This window comes from Hypomesus transpacificus, chromosome 13 (assembly GCF_021917145.1).
Source record: "Hypomesus transpacificus isolate Combined female chromosome 13, fHypTra1, whole genome shotgun sequence".
Lineage (NCBI taxonomy): Eukaryota > Metazoa > Chordata > Actinopteri > Osmeriformes > Osmeridae > Hypomesus > Hypomesus transpacificus.
Genome location: NC_061072.1, coordinates 4,527,352 through 4,549,211, shown reverse-complemented (window position 1 = coordinate 4,549,211; position 21,860 = coordinate 4,527,352). Strand labels below are relative to the sequence as shown.

Sequence of the window (21,860 nt, the reverse complement as noted above, 5' to 3'; positions counted from 1 at the left end):
TGTCTTTGTCTGTCTTTCCTCCCTCTGTCTCTTTCTCTCTGTCTTTTTAACCTTGATTCAACTTTGTTTCTTATTTTTGATGGGACATTTCTTCCACAGCACGGTGTTGTTCCAACATTTCACCACAGTGTGGCGTCGTTGCAACGTTTCTTTTTTGGGGGGGAAAGGAAACTTCTTTTAAAACTTGCACATCACATTTTATATGTGTAAATAGACATCTCCAAAACCTCCACAATCGCTACACAGATACCTCTTTGCTTTTCAGATGATTCATTATTAAACAGCAGTGAGGCATTGCTGTTCCTCCCACTACATTCCACTACTGCCCTGTCATGTTCCCCTGTAGTGTCACCTGAGCAGTCCTGGTCTGTGAAACCCAACCTGCCCTCAGAACAGGCTGACCTCCGACCCCTGCTGGGTCAGCTGACACAGGGCTAACTATAGCAACTCAAGTTTTTGCTGCGTTGGAGTCCTCCGAGTGGACTTCAGGTGATGTGAGCACTAGGCCAGGAGCGTCTGTGCTTCACCTCCCAGGAACAGACAAGTTCTGATCCAACTGGAAGGGTATACTACTCACCTTGAGACCACAGACTGGAGTCACGTTAGGAGATGTGACCGTGCTCGCACACACACACACACACACACTGTACACACTTACACCAGATACCACGCGCATGTCTTCTATTAATAGACGTGTTCATCCTCAGGTATTAAGTATTTAGTGTTAAACTGTAAACGGTGGAGGTTTTTTACAATGTGATTGAGACTAGCTATCCATCATGTCCTTCTGTCCAGCTTGGTTGTGCAACACACTGTCACATGGGAGTGAATGTTGGGTTGGGTCAGACAGTGGTCCAAAAGGGACGATATTCATGTTGTGTTTTACTGTCAGTGTAAATTTTGTTAGGCATTTGTCAAACATCTGCCTTCCTTTCACCCAGCTTAGTTCACACTAGTCTCACTACAACCATTCACCAAATCAGACCCATCCATTGTAAAGATTGATCGGCTAGAACGAGATAGAAGAGGAGACACACGTGCACACACACACACGTGCACACACACACTGTACATGCACACACACAACAAACAAAGGAACAGGAAGGCAAACGACGAGAGAAGAGAGAGCAATAAGGACGAAGGTGGAACACAACGATCAGCCATCCTTCTTCTGCCTGCCTGCCCCCCCCCCCACCCCCCCCACCCTCGGTGGTCTATAGATAGGACACAGGGAGCATCTGCAGTATAAGTCTCCAAATCTACCTCTGAACCCTCAAGACCCCCTCCCCCCTCCCTCCCCCCGCTTCCTTGTACCCCCCCCCCCCCCCCCCCCCCCCCCGGCCTGGTCCGCTGCTGATAGGGTTTCACTCTCTCTGGGGGTGTCGAGGAGGGAAGCCACCCACACACGCCCTGCGCTGCCTGGACTCACACACACACCACTCTGCCCCAGCCAACCGGGACCTGTCTATTCTGCTGCTGACCATCCCTGACAGGTAAGACAGGCCCTGGCATTACTGCTCACACACACACACACACACGCTCGGACATTCACTGTTACACATGTGATACACACACATGCTCGGACTTTCACTGATACACACATGCTTGATACCACCACACGCTCGGACATTCACCGTTACACACACTCCCATGCCATGCATGTCTGGGGTTTATTGGCTAGTAACAGGAAAGGTCACTGCAGGGTCCTGGCCAGGAGGAAGCGGCAGGCAGGCTTTCTTAGAAAGGTTTAGTCGGAGTTTAGACTGGGTTTAGTCTGAGTTTAGACTGTGTTTAGTCGGAGTTTAGACCATGTTTAATCTGAGTTCAGACCATGTTTAGTCTGAGTTTAGACCGTGATTAGTCTGAATTTAGACCGTGTTTCGTCCGAGTTAGGACCAATTTTTGTGTGAGTATACATCATGTTTAAACAGTGTTTAGACCAGGCTTAGACTATATTTAGAGTGAGTTTGGACTGGATTTAGACCAGTTCCAAGCCTACTTGGATAGCCCACTATCCACAGTAGAATGTCTGAGTAAGGCATCCTGGAATTCTACATGATGAGAAGTTCTCTCTCCTTAGGACACTGTACACTTAAAAACATTTGTTAATACATCAAAGCTCATTTTGAATTCTTCCTCAAGCTCTCCCATTATTATTCACAAAAGGGCTTGGGGTCGTTGGGCTTGGTTCAGAATGTGATGAGACAGAACAGGAGAGATCTGGGATCTGAGTTCTGGAGCTGAGGAGCTGAATGCATCGGGATGTGTGTGTTTGGGAATGTGCTGACTGATGGCCTTCCCTCTCAGCTGTCCCTGGAGATTGATCTGGATCTAAAACTGGCTCAGGGACGCAGGCAGGAGCGTCCCTGAGCCTGGGAGAGTAACAGGAGCCAGGCCTTGGAAGCCCGCTGGCCGGGAAGGACTGTAGATTACTGTAGCTTCCTCCATGGATGCACCCCACACCTAATCACACAGCTCCAACCACTTTGTCTCCCAGTGAATCCTTTGATACCCTGGGATCTGTCGAACACTTCCATAACGTGTTTGTGCATTTGTCTGAGTGTGTGTGTGCTTGTAGGTGTGTGTGTGTGTGTGTGTCTGTGTGTGTATGCGTGTGTGTGTGTGTTTGTGTGTGTGCGTGTGGGCAGAGCGTGCTATAATGGTGACAGATCCACCAGAGTTGCACTGTAGAACATGCAGGTATTAATAGCTGCAGAGGGTTGGATTCTTCAGTGGTAAATGAGCTTCAATTACCACCCCTGAAGATCAATTACAGGAACTGTGTCTCAGCGGAGGAGTCCCACAGCACTTTCTCCTAGCTCACCTAAAGCCTCACATAATTGCTTCTGACTTCAACAAAAGACAGAACCAGACGTCCAACAGCAACAGTGTTTAGGCTGGTCTCAGGAGCGCAGAACATTGACACTTGCTCATGGCCGACAGTGTCCCCCAGTTTCTACAGACGGCCTAGGCTTTGGGCCATGCCACGTCCATCATATGTACAGCAGAATCCCTGAGCCTTCCTCACAACAGCACATTTCACCAAGCCAATCTCTCTTTGAGATATGATCTGTTTTTCTGAGGTGGGAAAGAGGGAAGCTGTGTTTGGTGTTTTGGAGTGACTGTATCCGTGTGTTGTGTGTTTGATGTTTTGGAGTGACTGTGTCTGTGTGTTGTGTGTTTTGTGTTTTGGAGTGACTGTATCTGTGTGTTGTGTGTTTGATGTTTTGGAGTGACTGTATCTATGTGTTGTGTGTTTGATGTTTTGGAGTGACTGTATCTATGTGTTGTGTGTTTGATGTTTTAGAGTGACTGTATCTGTGTGCTTTGTGTGGTGTTTTAGAATGACCATCTCTGTTTCTGTGTGTGGTGTTTTGGAATGACCATCTCTGTTTCTGTGTGTGGTGTTTTGGAGTGACCATCTCTGTTTCTATGTGTGGTGTTTTGGAGTGACCATGTCTGTTTCTGTGTGTGGTGTTTTGGAGTGACCATCTCTGTTTCTGTGTGTGGCATTTTGGAGTGGCCATCTCTGTTTCTGTGTGTGGTGTTTTGGAGTGACTGTATCTGTTTATGTGTGTGGTGTTTTGGAGTGACCATGTCTGTTTCTGTGTGTGGTGTTTTGGAGTGACTGTATCTGTTTCTGTGTGTGGTGTTTTGGGTGACCATCTCTGTTTCTGTGTCTCTCCAAGCTGCAGTCATGCCTCTCTCGGCCCCCGCTCCTCCAAACAAGAGAAAGAAGGTCAACAAAATTATCACCGACCTGTCCCACATCACCCAAGACGGTAAGGTTTAGGGATGCACCCAAGATGAATATATTAATTGGATTAGAATGTGGTTTTCTTTACCAACAGTTAATAATGCTGTCCAAAGTTTATCTGTAATATTCGATTTCAGATCATTTAATCACTTCCATGTCAGGTATATATATATTTTTTAATACAGCTTGTGGTGTTTGTGTAATAGCACACGGACCAACACACCTACAACGCTCCCCAGCTTCACCAAGGTCTTGCTTTGCTGGTTAGCCCTTGCTATTTTAATTGACAGTAAGATCATTTTGAAAAAGTAATACTGAATATATATTATAATTACTAGTGCACAGTGGCCGTGATGCAGTCGGTGATTAAGATGCCAGAGACAGATTACTTGAACTATAGATACACACAGAGCACAGAGCACAGAGTACAGGGCAGAGTGCACAGAGTACAGGGCACAGAGCACAGTGCACAGAGCACAGTGCACAGAGTACAGGGCACAGAGCACAGAGTACAGGGCACAGGGCACAGAGTACAGGGCACAGAGCACAGAGTACAGGGCACAGAGTACAGGGCACAGAGCACAGAGTACAGGGCACAGAGTACAGGGCACAGAGCACAGTGCACAGAGCACAGTGCACAGAGTACAGGGCACAGAGCACAGAGTACAGGGCACAGAGCACAGAGTACAGGGCACAGAGCACAGAGTACAGGGCACAGAGCACAGTGCACAGTGCACAGAGCACAGTGCACAGAGTACAGGGCACAGAGTACAGGGCACAGAGTACAGGGCACAGGGCACAGAGTACAGAGTACAGAGCACAGAGTACAGAGCACAGAGTACAGGGCACAGAGCACAGAGTACAGGGCACAGAGTACAGGGCACAGAGCACAGAGTACAGAGTACAGAGTACAGGGCACAGAGCACAGTGCACAGAGCACAGTGCACAGAGTACAGGGCACAGAGCACAGAGTACAGGGCACAGAGTACAGGGCACAGAGCACAGAGTACAGGGCACAGAGTACAGGGCACAGAGCACAGTGCACAGAGCACAGTGCACAGAGTACAGGGCACAGGGCACAGAGTACAGAGTACAGAGCACAGAGTACAGAGCACAGAGTACAGAGTACAGTGCACAGAGTACAGGGCACAGTGCCCATGATCAAACTGGTGGCACACACACACACAGATTCCTGGAATTATAGATAGCTAGTGCACAGTGCCTGTTATGTAGCTGGTGATGACAGTTCTTCTCAGTGGTTTTGGTATCTACATTTCTCAGATCACAATTGAAATTCTCTGTCATCTCTGAAGTACTTTTTCAACGTCCACATCATCTATTGCAGTCACTTAGGCACGTCATCAAAGCAATTCCTCTTTTTTTTTAAACAAATTGGCAATGCTTTGGTTCATTCATGCAAATGATTACGTAGCCTAAATGGTGTTTGCCATGTTTATCATTAATGTTTGTATTTTTGAGTTTGTGCTATGCGATGCTGTAAAATAGTCTTGCATTTTCTGTATCACATTCTCATAAATACGACATGAAAATTGACCAAGGAGACTAAATTTGTATGAACATTGTTCCTGTTGCTATATCCATGCTTTAAGAAATCGACAAAGGAGGCTAAAGTGGTAGGAATAGTGCCCATGTCCATGATGCAACTGGTGATTATAATGTCGTAGTTGATTTGGTGTTGAGAGTTTTGTGCACACTTGCAATGTGCAGGTAGTCAGTAAACACATAGATTTCTGATACATACTTGTGTTTGAACACACACACACATACACACACACATAATAATTCAACATAAACATCCATGTAATTACATTACACGGGTATACAACTGAAGTTTACATTTACAATTAAATATTTTACCACACCCATATCTCTCCCTCCCTCTTGCTCCCTCTCTCTGTCTTCCCCTCTCTCTCTGTCTCACTCTGTGTTCCCCTCTCTCTCTCTGTGTCTCTCTGTGTCTCTCTGTGTCTCTCTGTCTTCCCCTCTCTCTCTGTCTCTCTGTGTTTCTGTGTCTCTCTGTCTCTCTCTGTCTTCCCCTCTCTCTCTGTCTCTCTCTGTGTCTCTGTGTCTCTCTGTCTCTCTCCGTCTCTCTCTTGCTGCACCCAGGTCTGATTTATGAGGTACTGCTAGCACCTCTCAGCACACTGCTGCGCTGCCAGCCGCAGCTTCAGGACGTGTGTGTGTGTGTGTGTGCTGGCTCGGCTCCAGGTGTTATGAATGATATCAGAGTGTGTGTGGTGGTGGAGGAGGGAAACGTTTTATGGGCAGGACTGTCATGCAGTAAAAACCATCAGATCTCTCCATCTCAGTGTGTGTGAGTGCGCGTGTACGCCTAGCGTGCTCTTGCACCGAGGCAGGAGTCGGAGCACCCAACTGTTCCACATCCAGGGCTCTTCATTTCCTCCTCTGCCCCAGATAATGAGTCAGATCCTGAGGCCTCAGAGTTTGACCTGGGCACCAAGATCAAGACCCCCAAGGATGTCATGCTGGAAGAGCTGTCTCTGCTCAACAACAAGGGCTCCAAGATGTTCAGGATGAGGCAGCAGAGAGTGGAGAGGTTCATCATCAGCGACGAGTCTCTGGTCAGTAAGCACTGCATGTTCAACATTTAATTTAGGTTATGTACTGTGTGTGTGTGAGGGTGTGTGTGTGAGGGTATGTGTGAGGGTGTGTGTGTGTGAGGGTGTGTGTGCTGATAGGCCACTGTTCCTCTTTCTGCCCACTCCAGCAAAATTTTGAGAACCTGGTTCCATCCTTGGGGTGTGAAGTGATGTCCCCTCCCACTCCCCCCCCAAAGCCTGGTAAGACCACACACACACACACACACAAACACACACACACACACACTCACACAAACACACACACAAACAAACACACACATACACACACAAACACAAACATGCACACACACGCACACACACACAGTCACTTGACACACCCAGTCACAGTCGCACACAGACACACATGCACACACAGACACACCTGCACACACGCACACACACAGACACAGAGACACATGTGTGTCTTGAGCCCTGCCTCTGCCTCCATCAGTGGTGGATGAGGAGGCAATGAAGGCAGAGCTGGAGAGGAAGAGGCAGGAGTACATCCAAACCTACGTATCTCCATGGGAACGCGCCATGAAGGGAGACCAGACCCTCACAGCCACCATGAGGGCGTGCATGCCAGGACCCTACATCCACAAAGACCTGCCCCTCTTCAAGAGCTTCAACAGGTACACTCCACACACACACACTCAGCCCCACATACAGACTCACACTTCCAGACACACACACACACACAGCAGTGTGTTGGCTAGTCTAAGTAGTATAGTGTCATCAGTTGTGGTGGCCTCAGGGTGACAGTATGACAGGGGCGTGGCTAGACGTCTCTGACAGCACCTTGGAACACTGGCTATTACCACCAACAGAGGAGTTAATTACATCGTTCAGCACCTAGCCAAGGGGCTAACAAGAAAAGTCTGCACACACACACACACACACCCACACAAGAACACACACAAACAAACACATACGCACACATGTTCACACACAGAGTTGAAACGTTTCCGGCAGAATGTTCAGATAAAGATAGTTAATGAGTTCTGATGGTGTGAAAATGCCCTTAATATTCACAAAGTGGTTTTAGCCTGAGCAGTTCTGATTGGCCCCTCCTCCCCTGTCTCCTCCCACCCAGGACGGCGTTGCCCTATGGGGGATTTGAAAAGGGCAACAGGCTGCTGACCTTCGAGGCTCCTGAGATCCGATTGGCCCCCGAGGAGCCGGAGCCCCTCCCCTCCCTGCAGGCAGACATCCGGTCCCGCCCCTCCTTTAACCGCACCCCCATAGGCTGGGTCTGCAGCGAGGACTGCATCCACACTCCCCTGGAGCTCGACACCATCCCCTTCGACGGAGAGACGGATGACCTGTGAAGACGCGCGCGCGCGCAGAGACGAGGATCACACACATGTTGATATGTATCTACTCGCATGGAACACAGTGGCTGGTGTAGAAGGGGAGTGTAACATAGATATGCATCCATAGTGCTTTGTCCTGTCTCTCTCTCTCCCTCTCCTCCCTCCCTCTCGTCCTCTCTCGCGACGTTTTACTCTACAATGATGACCGTGATGGCTGAACATGCACTAGAGTTATCTAATAAACTTCCACTGTACAGAATGTGTGGTCTCTGTTGGTCAAGATAAACTGTAGTAATGCATATTATCGTCATAACAGGAAAAAAAAACAGCAACGGCAACATTGACACACACACACACAAACACACACACACACACACACACACACTCACACACACTTCCTCCGCGGTTCCCTGGAACAGCATGGGGCATCATGGAGCGCTTGCAGGGCCGAAATTACGTCATGTTCATTGCCGAACCACTTCAGTTCAAAAGGGGGCAGCATTTAGCTAAACATAATTATTTACTACGTCACATACTCCAAGCAAAGCTGAAATATGGCCTATTATCGCGAGACCGGTGTGCAGCGACCGCAGCGCTGGATGGCGCTTGTGGAGGTTGGATGTCCCTGCGGCTCGCCCTCTCTCTCTTCATCACACAGGAGGACACGGGACCGGGACCGGCAGGCAGAAACCCCAGGGTAAGTAAAAACATACGTACTTAAGTCCGGTAACGAGGCAAGGGCACGTGGAGAACTTGTTAAACATAGCGGCAACACCGGGGAGTAAAGTGAGAGTACCGCCGCGCGTCCAGATGTGCTCTTCCCAGCGCGGCTGTCACCATCAACGGTGCGGATGTTTGCTGGTCTCTCTCTCTCTCTCCCTCTCTCTCTCTCTCTCTCTCTCTCTCTTTCTCCGTCTCTCTCGCTCTCTTTTTTGTCTTGCTGCTCCCCTCCCTCTGTATTTGATTCAATGTGCGTTTGTTCTGAATCTTGCTGGTGCTGATGATGTTCTTTCCGCAGGTAAATACGTAACAGCCTTGCCGCACGCGGAACTGCTCACACGCAGTATCTTGCGAGACAGTTTGCTTAATTTAGTTGGTTGTCCGTCCAGCCTGAATTAATATTTAAAAGCTTAATTGCGCACTGTGTTATTTGAACTATCCTTATTGTATGAGTCCGTGAGCCGCATTATTGTAACCGTTTGAGGTTCCGTTTTGTGGACTTGTTGATAGATGGCCAGTCGACCACAGCCTCTTGTGGCGGATTCACGCTCTGGTCTCATCTCGCCCTCCGGCCGGTATTGATTTACCGTTGCGGTTCCAATTCATATGATAGATGAGTTTTGCCGTTACCGGCCTGCACGCGCCATCACACACTCGGTGACACATCCTCCCCCCTCATCACACGCGCACACGCCGCTGCAGTTGGAAGCAAATTACCTTACCTTCATCGGGTTCACGACCACCTCAAACCTGGAAAATTTGACTTCTTTATTTAAGTTTCCACCTTTGCTAGTTCAGAATGTAAGGTTGGATTTCCTTGTTTAAAGTGTATATTACGGTTGTCAATGTTGTCTATGGGAACAAGGTTCTTGTTTGTAGTAGAGGACAGGGTGTGTGTGTGTGTGTGTGTGTGTGCGTGTGTGTGTGTGTGTGGGTGGGTGGGGGGTGATGTGTGTGTGCATTTGTTTATGTACATATCTGTGTGTGACTGTGGGAAAATAATCTGACCCTAAACACAAACCAGTCAGAGTCAGATTATCATCATCAAGGCCCATCAGAGAGAGCACAGGATATCTTGACCTTTCCCTGACCAGTCAGACTGACCAGTCAGATTTTCCCGATACTCTGATCCAGTCTACTCGCTTGTCTTTGTTTTTTATCTTCTTTTTATCTATCTTTTTCCTTTACATACCCGCTTTCTCTCTGTCATACTCTCCCCTCCCTCCCTCCCTCCCTCCCTCCCTCCCTCCCTCCCTCCCTCCCTCCCTCCCTCCCTCCCTCCCTCCCTCCCCCTCCCTCCCTCCCTCCCTCCCTCCCTCCCTCCCTCCCTTCTCTCTCACTGCCTTCCTTCCTCTCTTTATCAGACCTAAACTGTGAGCAGCTCGTGTGATCCTCTGCACACATGCTAAATAAGGAAGATTATTTCCCCTAATTACACATTAGGGCTTGACAGCGTTTGTGTGCAGAGGTGTGCTGGCTGTAACAGGCGTGTGTGCAGGCGTGTGTGCAGGTGTGTGTGCGAGCGGCCTGCCATGCTGTAGAGCTACATGTGAGATGGTGAGATGATCTTGAAGGTTGTTGTTTGTCTTACTGTAACTGTGGCCCCAACTGGTGTGCATAGACACACACGTGTGAGGTACACGCACACACACAAATACACACATTATGGTTTGCACACTGCTGTTGCTAGACGTAAACTTAATTAGGACCGGCAATATGAACAACTTGGAGCAAGTGGTGCCTCTGTGATTTGAGAGTCCAAGTAATAGAACTCCTGATATGGGAGGAAGAGAGAGGAAGAGGAATGAAAGAAGGGATTTTCGAAGAGATTAAGTTTGAGGCATTGGGTGGGGAATGAACTGTTGGCTCTCCCTATTGTCAACTGGGGCTATTTGAAGTTACACATAACCCAGTTACAGGGATAGTTTATGTGTGTGTGAGTGTGTGTTTGTGTGTGTGAGTCTGTGTGAGTCTGCGTTTGTGTCTGTAAGTGTGTGTGTCTTTGAGTGTGCGTGAGTCTGTGAGTCTGTAAGTGTGTGTGAGTGAAAGAGAATGGAGACTAGAGAATCAGAAGAAAGTGATCGAGTGGAGTGAATGAGTGAAGAGAAAGTGTAACATCCAGTCTGCAGTCTGGACAGTAGAACTGTAATGACCACTTGTGCAAGCCAGCAGCCCAGCAGTGGAACCAGCAGTAACTCTGATGATCTCACCCTGATATGTGTGGAACCCTAAACCTACAACAAGGATGTACAAATTCACGTTCCTACACAGACACACATACCAGCACACAACAACGTACCAACACACACATTTCTGAACAGAGGCAGCTCTTTATGAGCTGTGATGAGAGAGAGACAGAGAGAGAGAGAGAGAGAGAGAGAGAGACAGAGCGATAGAGGGAGAAAGAATGAGGAGTGAGCGAAAAAGAAAGGGAGAAGTAAATGAAGAAAGAAGTTGTGAATGAAAGAGAGAGGGTACAAGAGAGAGGGATAAAGAAAGAGACAAAAAGGGGTTAAGGAAGAGGACGGGAGGGAAGGGAGGGAGGGAGGGAGGGGGGACGGGATTAAAGCATGCATCCCCACGTGTCTCTTATCTGTCAGCCTCTACATGGGTGTGTGTTTGTGTGTGTGTGTGTGTGCATGTGTGTTTGTGCGTGTGCATATGTGTGTATGTGCGTGTGCATATGTGTGTGTGCATGTGTGTGTGTGCGTGTGTGGGTGTGTATGAGTGTGTGTGTGTTGGTATGCAGGACAGAGGCTCCTGGTTATGTACGTTCACCAGAGATGTGGATCAGAGATGAGCAGTGGGAGAGATGTGTGCATCAAACACCATGTGGGCGTCTCTCAAATCTGTCCCCAGATACACCGACCCCTGACGTGCTCCCGGTTGTGGTTGTGGTGGGGGGGGGTGACAGAGAGAGACCTATTCTCTTCTTGTGAGGGATGGAGAGAGAGGGACAGAGGGAGGGAGGGGCAGAGAGAGAGAGGGATGGAGAGAAACTGTTCAGCTCAGGATAACTGGCTGACTAGTGACTGGCTGGCTAGCTGGCTGACTAATGACAGGTTGGCTAGCTGACTACTGACTGGCTGGCTAGCTGGCTACTGACTGGCTGGTTAGCTGGCTACTGACTGGCTGGCTAGCTGGCTGACTACTGACTGGCTGGCTAGCTGGCTGACTACTGACTGGCTGGCTAGCTGGTTGGCTGGATGAATGGATGACTGACTAGTTGACTGACTAGCTGGCTAACTGCTGACTCCCTGGCTGGATGGTTGTTTGGTTGGATAACTGGTTGGCTGACTGGTTGGCTGGCTGGATGACTGACTGGATGACTGACTGGCTTACTGGCTAACTGACTGGCTTGCCGGCTGGCTGGTTGGTTGGCTGGTTGGATGACTTGCTGGATGACTGGATAACTGACTGGCTGACTGCTGACTGACTGGCAGACTGACTGGCTGGTTTAGTGACTGACTGACTGGCTGGCTGGTTGATTGGCTGTTTAGATGCGTGACTGGCTGGTTGACTGACTGACTGACTGGTTGGTTGGCTGCTGACATACAGCTCAGCTCTCCCAGGCGCTCCATCCACATGGGGGCATGGCCAGTGTTTGATTGAATAGCGTCTTGACTCACTGTGGCTTCCAGGAACTCTAAACCATCAATACACATCAGCATCAGGAGCTGACCCACCCAGGGCCAGCAGAGAGACAGAGAGAGAGAGAGAGAGAGAGGAAGAGGGTGTGTGTGTTTGGATGAGTGCAGTAGAGTGTGCAGCAGTGTGTTTCTCACATGGTTTGGCTTTCCCCCCCTCGTGCCTGCAGCTTGGCCTATTTCCATGGTAACTAGCCGAGGATCTGTGCACATGCACACACACACACACATTCTGCAACTGTGTGCCAGTGTCATCTCAGTTCTCCATGGCTGTGCGGTGCAGAGAATGGAAGTGTGATCACACACTCAGAAAATCTCAGCGGGACCGTCACACACAGCACTGAACATGGCTGCAGCTCTTTTGAGGGAAACGGCAAATAGGGACAGTGTAAATCTGATCAATCTGTTTATGTGTTTGTGAGAGGTCGAGAAAAGAGAGAGAGAGAGGGATGGAGAGAGGGATGGTGAGAGAGAGAGGGACAGAGGGAGGGAGGGGCAGAGAGAGAGAAGGATGGCGAAAGAGAGGGAGAGAGAGGGAGAGAGAGGGATGGATGGAAAGGGAGAGAAAAGGGGGATACAGGGAGAGAGAGATGGAGATGTGGTTTCCAGCGACCGCTGTGAGGTCACAAGGTTACTAGGGGGAGGGGTTATATAAGTGAGGATAAAAGTAAGGAAAGGTGTCTCTCTTTGTCCCTCTCACTTATCTGTCAATTTTCAGATTCAAATTAATTCAGGGGGCTTTATTGGCATGAAAGAACAAATGTTCATATTGCCAAAGCAACAAAATTATACGATTACAGAAATGGTACTTATCCATATAAATCACAGCCTTATATATACTTATATTTATACACACACACACACACACAGACACACACAGATAATAATTAAACCTATACATTCATGTAATTACAGTACACAAGCAGGGACGTGCACAGGAATTTTGAAGGGCAGTTGCTCTAGCCTGAAAAAGGGCACCAAATAGCCTGCCTACTAATGATAATAATGTAATGCATTACTTCCATCATTTATTCTTATTGTTAAAACAAAACGTTATAAACTAACCATCAGCGGACATGTAGCTTAGTTTTCCTACCCAAAAAATTAGCATAAGATAACGGGCTTGTTGTCTGGTAGGCAAGCTAACCGTCTGATTATTTAGGCTAAACGTGGCAAACTGAGCCTGGATTTATGAAGATTTTTATTGATTTCATAAAACTTAAAGATGATTGTTCGTTTGTTATACATTTCTCCAACCTAAAACTCACCTTTTCTGACAACTTCAAAGCAGTTTTTTATCGACACAGAATAAAACAACCGTGACCGTCTCTTAAGCGCAAGAAAATGCAGGCTCAGGTGGCAGTCGCGTGCAGTAGCTACCGCAGAGTAAACAGAGTAGGGGGCATACCCCTCCCCCTTGTGACTTCCACTCTCGTAGCCCATAGGCTTATCGATTGGAAGTGAATAACGCTACTTTATGAAATGTTTCGGGTGGCAATTTTTAAAATCTAGGTCTACATGAAATTCTGCAGCTGTTTAAATTCACTATTATTTATTTATTTTCCTCGGAGGGGCACTTTGACTCGAGGAGGGCAAACGGGCAGTTGCCCGGGCAACCTTAGCCATAGCTTGTGCACGTCCCTGTACACAAGTATATAACTGCAGTTTAAATTGACAAATGAAGTATTTTATACACACCTATATACTGCATATTGACATACTGTAGATATACGCACTTCCTTTAAACCAATATTTAGACATTTGACATTTTAAAGGAACACATTACACAGTATAATATAGTAACAATATTGTGTTTATCTAAAGTAGCATCCTTAGCATGCTGGGAGAAAGTACATTTTGGTTTCTTCCTCTTGAGCCTATCAAATTCATGCCGAAAAATTTCAATCTCTCCCTCTGTCTCTGCCTCTGTCTCTCCCTCTGTCTTTGCTTCTGTCTCTCCCTCAGTCTCTCTCTGTCTCTCCCTCTGTTTCTGCCTCTGTCTTTCTTTCTGTCTCTCCCTCCGTCTCTCCCTCTGTCTCTCCCTCTGTCTCTCCCTTTGTCTCTCCCTTTGTCTCTCTGTCTCTCCCTCGGTCTCTCCCACTGTCTCTACCTCTGTCTCTCACTCTGTTTCTCCCTCTGTCTCTCCCTCAGTCTCTCTCTGTCTCTCCCTCTGTCTCTGCCTCTGTCTCTCTCTCTCTCTCTGCCTCTGTCTCTCTCTCTGTCTCTCCCTCTGTCTCTCCCTCGGTCTCTCCCACTGTCTCTCTCTCTGTCTCTCCCTCTGTCTCTCTCTTTGTCTCTCTCTCTGTCTCTCCCTCTGCCTCTGTCTCTCTCTCCCTCAGTCTTTCTCTCTCTCTCCCTCTGTCTCTCCCTCTGTCTCTCCCTCTGTCTTTCTCTCCCTCTGTTTCTCCCTCTGTCTCTGCCTCTGTCTCTCCCTCCCTCAGTCTCTCTCTCTCTCTCTCTCTCTCTCTCTCTCTCTCTCTCTCTCTCTCTCTCTCTCTCTCTCTCTCTCTCTCGCTCTCTCTCTCTCTCTCTCTCTCTCTCTCTCTCTCTCTCTCTCTCTCTCTCTCTCTCTCTCTCTCTCTCTGTCTCTCTCTCTCTCTTTCTCCCTCTGTCTCTCCTTCTGTCTCTCTCTCCCTCTGTCTCTCCCTCAGTCTCTCTCCCTCTCTCTCTCCCTCTGTCTCTCCCTCTGTCTCTCCCTCTGTCTCTCTCTCTGTCTCTCTCTCCCTCTGTCTCTCCTTCTGTCTCTTTCTCTGTCTCTCTCTCCCTCTGTATCTCCCTCTGTCTCTCTCCCTCTCTCTCTCCCTCTGTCTCTCCCTCTGTCTCTCCCGCAGTCTCTCCCTCTGTCTCTCTCTCTCTCTTTGGGGGTGTGTTATCATAATAACCCAGTCAACAGGACTGTCAAGTCTGAGACGTTCCAGTTGTAGTTCCTTCCCTCACGACCAGCCACAACATCCCTCTGTAACCGTGACAACGGCCCACACCGCAGCACATCCCTGTGCCCTCTGGCACACTGCCGGGGGGGGGGGGGGGGGGGGGAGGGACGACGACGACTGCGGCTTCGCCCTAGAGAGGGGACGATGTTCAACCTACTTGTTTATACTGTATACAGAATTACAATATAAATACAGACAGAAAAGCAAGTGGCACACACACACAGAGGCTGCAAGACTGTGACTATATCCTCCTACTTCGCAGCAATGTCTTCATCATATCAGATGCGGCATGGGCTGTCTCTGCGGGATCATCTCTCGTGATGTGACTGTGCAGCGTTACATGTGTTGGTGTGCGTGTCTCCTGGAACCATGACGATGTGGGATGTTTGTCTCGCAGGCACAACGACAGCGGAGGGGAGACCAGCTGTTGAGATGAAGTGAAGAGTGACGAGTCAGCACCTTGGAGTAGCAACACCCTACACATCCCAGGACGCTTTGGACTTACGCACACACACACACACATTAACACATACACACACACACACCACACATTAACACACACACACCCCACATATCAACACACATTCTACAATCTACAAGGACCTGAAACAGATTCCCTATCAGGTTGAACCCGTCTTGACGTGAGGGATGAAGAGGGATGTGCCTTTTCTCCCCCAACCCTGACATCATCACCCCCCTCGCCCTCACCCCAGCCTCCCCCCGCCTCACCCGGCCTCCCCCAGCCTCGCTCATTCTCCTTCGCTCTCTCTCATGGGAGTAACATAGGAACCGCCGCTTCATCGAATGCCCCGCCCCCTCCTTGCGTTTCCGTGGTGACGGAAGCGCTAAGGAAGTGATGTCGTGGAAGAGGAACTACTTTGCGTCGGGCGGAGGATCAGGAGGGGTGCAGGGGTTGATGACCCCACGAAACATGACCTCCATCGCTCCCAGTAAAGGCCTGAGCAACGAACCTGGGCAGAACAGCTGCTTCCTCAACAGTGCTCTGCAGGTCAGATATGGGGACACACACACAAAGTATTTACTTTTGACACATTCAGAATCACATTTATACGACACACTCACCCTCACACCCCAATCTCTCTCTTTCACACACACACACACACATGTACCGTACACACATTTAGACACACAAACAAGCACACATACTCACACATGTTCATTTATATCAGAGCTCTGAGGAGTTTACATGCAGAGAAAGCACATATTTATTTTCCCGTTGGCAGGGCTAATATTCGACCATCTCAGCACTCATCATCTGTGGCCCTCTCTGTGTGCGTTTGTGTGAGAGAGATTGTGTGTGTGTGTAAGAGAGAGAGATACATTGTTTGTGTGTGAGAGCGAGAGATTGGGGTGTGAGAGTGTGTGCGTGCATGAGAGAGAGATTGTTTGGTGTGAGAGATTGTGTGTGTGTGTTTGTGTGAGAGAGATTCTGTGTGTGTGTGTAAGAGAGAGATAGAGACATAGATTGTTTGTGTGTGCGTGTGTGAGAGAAAGAGATTAGGGTGTGAGAGTGTGTGTGTGCCAAGGTTATTATAGGTAAATTTTTCATCAGTTTGTATTTCGTTTTGACTGTTTGTTTTCAAATTCAGTTTAGTTTCTATTAGTTTTTAGAGTGAGTTTGCTAGTTTCTATTTTTTGAAAATGTTTAATTTTAGTTTACTTTTTATAGTTTTAATCTTTTGAATTAACCAACGCTTTCTCCCGTTTGTGGTGTTCCTGCGTATTTACTAACCAGCAGCTATCAGTTCGCTGGTGAAAGCACTGCTGTAGTGTTCTCTGTCCTACGGTTGTCTCCGTCATGCTGCCTAGCCCTGTACCGGGGTTAGCTTCTGTTTTGGGGGAGGGGGGCTTGGTGTTGTCCTTTACTTTATTAAGGTAATCTAGGTTAGCCTCCTGGTGCGTGCTTCTCAAATGTACTTTCAAATTTGTGGGATTTTTCCCTTTAATAAATTGTCCACATATTTCACCACCGTCCATTGCAAGGCGCTTGCTTTTATCTGACACACATATGGAACCATATCAGTGATATAATGTTATGAATTTTAATAGGCATTGAATACTTAAAAATGTGATCTTAAAACATCTGATCTTAAAAAATGTGATCTTAAAAAAGTGTGATCTTAAAAAATGCGATCTTTAAAAAAAATCTCAAAAACTAAAATCAAGGCTAAAATTGGAATTGGAGCCTAAAAAATGGAGCTTATCAAATTTGAGCCCCAAAAAATGTGTCTATCAAATTCAAGCCTATCAGATTAGTGCCGAAAATGTTTTTTCTTAGAAATTCTGATTGCAACATTTGGGATATCAAGGATAGGTAGAGCAATTGAGCCTGCAATGCTTTGGACTCGCCGAAGCATGGTGGTTTTCCCTGGTAGTCATCATGTGTTTTCTCTTCTCTATTGCTCGATTGCTCTACCTATCCTTGGTATCTTGGATGTGGCAATCTGAATTATTTCGCCTCAAATTTTTGGGGCTCGAATTTGATGGGCTCAGTTTTTTGGGGCTTGAATTTAAGCAACCTGAATTTCCAAGCCTTGAATTTTCGGATCAGAATTTTTTATAACATTGAAATATGTATTCATATGTGTATTTGGTGTTCAATATTCAATTCAATATTAAGTATTTAATGGCTTTTTAAATTCAAAACATTATGTCACTGATTTGCTTCCCTACACTCATATTCAAAGTAATCCCAAATAGGACTCTGCCGCTTTCTTCCGACTTTCAGTACCGCCATGATGCCAGGCGAGGAGCATGGATCAAAAATGTAAACTCTGAAAGATATTTGCTTTACAAAAGACGTTGACAAAAACAAATCTTTTTTTTGTATTGCCTCCTTTTAATTTTGATTTCAGTTAACAACAATGTTTTTTACCACCTAGTTTTCGTTATTTCGCTATTTTACAACTGTAACCTTGGTGTGTGCATGAGAGACATTGTGTAAGTGTGAGAGATTGTGTGTGTGTGTGTTTTGTAACACGAGCAGCAGCAGGCCAGTGTTTGGGTAATCCTCTCTCACGCTCCTCCTCTGCTCCAGACCTCCTGCTGTACTGGGCCGGCCCCTGGACAGCTACACACAGGAAGTAGAAACAGAGCCAGGCTGACCCCTGGAGAGCTGGGGGAGGAACGAGAGCAGAGAGCTGATGGAGGGGGGCTGATGGAGAAAGAGAGGAGAGAGGGGCCACAGGGACATGGAGCGAATAGAGATGGAGAGAGAGAGAGAGGGAGAGAGAGAGAGTTTGTTTGTGAATAAAAAAGCTCAACAAAGACATGCAGAGTAGCTTTGGCGGAGGAATAATTGGGCCACAGCAAGGACATGTGAAAGAGTGGGAGAGGGAGAAAAGGAGAGAAGAAGAGAGGGTGTGAAGGAGGGAGGGAGAGATAGAGGGAAGCAAACCAAACCCCATTTAAGGAGAGACACAAAAGGAGAGGGGGGAGAGTTGATAGCCTGTCTTGACAGCTTGTCTTCCTAAACAGAACTGCAAGATTTGGGTCAGCTTTGGGTCTGTAGGAGGTCACAGCAGGGCCAGAAGGTCATGGTCAGAGCAGGGTCAAGGTCAAGGTCATAGGCAGGGGATTCTGTGGAAAGGGAGCCGCAAGCTTAGTCCTGAATCCCCCCATCATGACTGGCACTCTGTCTAGGCATTGAGTCGTATCCAAAAACTTTACAGATTCTTTTGTTCGGATTCAGAGGAAACATGTAAACTAAAAGTACCCAAATCATGTGTCTCACACTTGCACTTGTTTGGTACACATACACATACTATGTACTAAATGTACTCGTAGTTTCATCATGGCTTTTTTAAAGATTTGTAGGTATTAGTGCAATACCAATAATCCCAAAATGCTTGATCTACACTTCAGCTGAGTGATATAATGTAATCAATAAATGGAGTGAGTTTTGGATACAAGGATCCAACCCTTCACACCTTCCACTACAGTAGCAAGGTGGCTAATACTAACACACCTTGAGCTACATTCATAAAGTACAAGAACAAGCTAAATGCTAATCTTAGAGACAGCCGCTCATCCCACTCTCGTGATCATCATCTAACGTGAGAAACCTCCTGATTGTGCTGGGAGGAATAAGTCCTGGCCATGTGTGTGTTCTCCTGAGAGGTTTCTCATCAGCCCCCATACGAATCACTGTTAGAGAGAGGGATGACCAGAGAGAGAGAGAGAGAGAGAGAGAGAGAGAGAGAGAGAGAGAGAGAGAGAGAGATAGAGAGAGAGAGAGAGAGAGAGAGAGAGGGATGACCACCCTCCATTTTCTGCTGTGGCAGATCGCCAGCTTGGCCTGCCCCAAAAGAAAATTAACTAAATAAACATTTTGTTTTCCTTTTATGTGGTAACAATATCCTCGGATAAAGTAGTGAAGACTTCTCTCACGGCCCGGAACAACCCAGCTTATAAAAAAAACAACATACGTACTCTCTTACATTCCCCTGGACTTATAACAGAGCCCTACTTTCTGTTTGTGGGTTAATGACTGAAACAAAAACATTCACTGCAACAATTCCATGCAGCTTCCACTGTAAGTCCTCACCCACTTTGTCAGTGGTGGTTTATATGGAGCTCTTAGGCTGGCCGCACCTCCGCTTGCAACCCAACATCAGCCCTCATGGAGTGTCAACTCTGCCTTTTAATTTCTCCCAGTTCAGGACCGTTAAACCCATTCTGTACTGCCTTCCCTGCACTGTGTCCAGACAGTCCTCAAGAAAAGAGTAGGGATCATGCTCAGTCATGGAAATGATTCCCTGTTTGTTGATGTCCCTGACCCCAGGCCTGCTGACCCTGCGTTGAGTAGGTCGCAGCCCTCCTCAGGGCCTCCCTGGGTATCCCCAGCCCCAGTCCTCCTCCCTGGGTCTCCCCAGCCCCTCCCTGGGTCTCCCCAGCCCCTCCCTGGGTCTCCCCAGCCCCAGTCCTCCTCCCTGGGTCTCCCCAGCCCCAGTCCTCCTTCCTGGGTCTCCCCAGCCCCAGTCCTCCTCCCTGGGTCTCCCCAGCCCCTTCCTGGGTCTCCCCAGCCCCAGTCCTCCTCCCTGGGTCTCCCCAGCCCCAGTCTTCCTCCCTGGGTATCCCCAGCCCCAGTCTTCCTCCCTGGGTATCCCCAGTCCCAGTCCTCCCTATGGTCTCCCTGACATCCATAGTCCCAATCTCTCCACTTCTGGAGCAGTGTCCATTAAAATGGGGCCCCTCACCCCAACAAGGTTCCTCAGTGTAACGAGGTTGGCCCACCTCAACCTGTCTGACAGCCCCTGGTGCAGACAGGGATGTCCCAACATGGTGCAGACAGGGATGTCCCAACATGGTGCAGACAGGAATGTCCCAACATGGTGCAGACAGTGATGTCCCAACATGGTGCAGACAGGGATGTCCCAACATGGTGCAGACAGGGATGTCCCAACACAGTGATGTCCCAACATGGTGCAGACAGGGATGTCCCAACACAGTGATGTCCCAACATGGTGCAGACAGGGATGTCCCAACACAGTGATGTCCCAACATGGTGCAGACAGGGATGTCCCAACATGGTGCAGACAGGGATGTCCCAACATGGTGCAGACAGTGATGTCCCAACATGGTGCAGACAGTGATGGTGCAGACAGGGATGTCCCAACATGTTGCAGACAGGGATGGTGCAGAGAGGGATGTCCCAACATGGTGCAGACAGGGATGTCCCAACATGGTGCAGACAGGGATGTCCCAACATGGTGCAGACAGTGATGTCCCAGCATGCTCCTCACAGCAGCAACTCCTCCAGGAAACAAGAAAGTCACCTGCAGATTGCTTTTTCAAATCTGTCCATGACCACACAATGCAACGCCCTGTAAAGGCATCATAAGGATAAGGATTTGTATTGTCATTTACATGAGCTGGAACGAAATTAGGTACTGAGGTTAAAACCACACACAAATAAATAATAAAACTACTCATCATAAATAAATACAGATAACCAATCATACACACATATAAATACATACAAAACAAACAGAGAAATTAGCAGCATAGTAATACAATGCAGTGTAACTTTTAGGACAAAAGTTCAGTTTGTCAGTTCTGGAGTGTGGCAGAGTTAGTAAGGCTGACAGCTTCTGGGACGAAGCGGTTCTTTAACGTGGTGGTTCTGGTTCTGATGCTTCGCAGGCTCCTGCCTGAGGGGAGCCGCCCCGGGGGAGTTTGTGACCAGAGACAGGCTCCTGTCCAAGGCCAGGCCTGTCACCCTGCACAGCAGAGCCACTACCACCACTTTCCAAACACCCTCCCCATAAACAAGACTCAAACTGTACAAACTGAAGACGGAGAGAGGAGAGAGAGAGAAAGAGAGAGAGAGAAGGATGGCCAGAGAGAGAGCGGGAGAGGCAGAGAGTGAGAGAGCAGGAGGGATGGTTAGAGAGAGAGAGAGAAGGAAAGGGAGAGAGATGGCCAGAGAGAGTAAGGGATAGCTGGCCAGAGAGAGAGGGAGAGGCATAGAAAGAGAGCCAGAGAGAGAGAGTATGCCCTCTCTGTGCCCGCTGTATTGCTTGTGTCTCTCAGCTAGAAGCCAATTCATCACAACTAGATAAACGACATAAAGGAGGGAAGGAGGGGAAGAGGGAGGGAGGGAGAGAGTGGAGGATGGGGAGAGGGACGTGAAAGAGAGACATTGGCTCAATCATGCAATTTGTCATCCTTCTCTCCCTTTTTATTCTCCCTTTCACTCACTCTCGCTTTTTCATACACACACTGAGATGTGCCTGCTAAACGTTTTAGTTGAAGTAGCTGTGCATGGACTGTGATTGTGGGGTTAATCCAAGGGACTGTAAGGTAAGTCCAGGGGGCTGTGGGGTTAGTCTGACTGACTGACTGAC

At 48.1% G+C, this 21,860-nt stretch overlaps 2 protein-coding genes across 2 annotated transcripts in view; both read left to right on the top strand.

The window, feature by feature from the left end:
• The first annotated feature begins 1,368 nt into the window (after positions 1–1,368).
• Positions 1,369–7,950, top strand: myoz1b (myozenin 1b). Its single transcript, XM_047032336.1, has 6 exons — positions 1,369–1,493; positions 3,690–3,782; positions 6,194–6,360; positions 6,507–6,579; positions 6,830–7,010; positions 7,472–7,950. The coding sequence occupies exons 2-6, from the start codon at positions 3,698–3,700 to the stop codon at positions 7,704–7,706; spliced, it is 741 nt and encodes a 246-aa protein (XP_046888292.1). The 5' UTR covers positions 1,369–1,493; positions 3,690–3,697; the 3' UTR covers positions 7,707–7,950.
• Positions 7,951–8,305: 355 nt separating this feature from the next.
• LOC124475814 (inactive ubiquitin carboxyl-terminal hydrolase 54-like) overlaps positions 8,306–21,860 on the top strand; it is a 48,487-nt gene continuing 34,932 nt past the window's right edge. The window contains 2 exon segments of the mRNA XM_047032649.1: positions 8,306–8,388; positions 15,389–16,000. Of these exon segments, the coding sequence (XP_046888605.1) occupies positions 15,848–16,000 (153 nt within the window). The 5' untranslated portion in view covers positions 8,306–8,388; positions 15,389–15,847.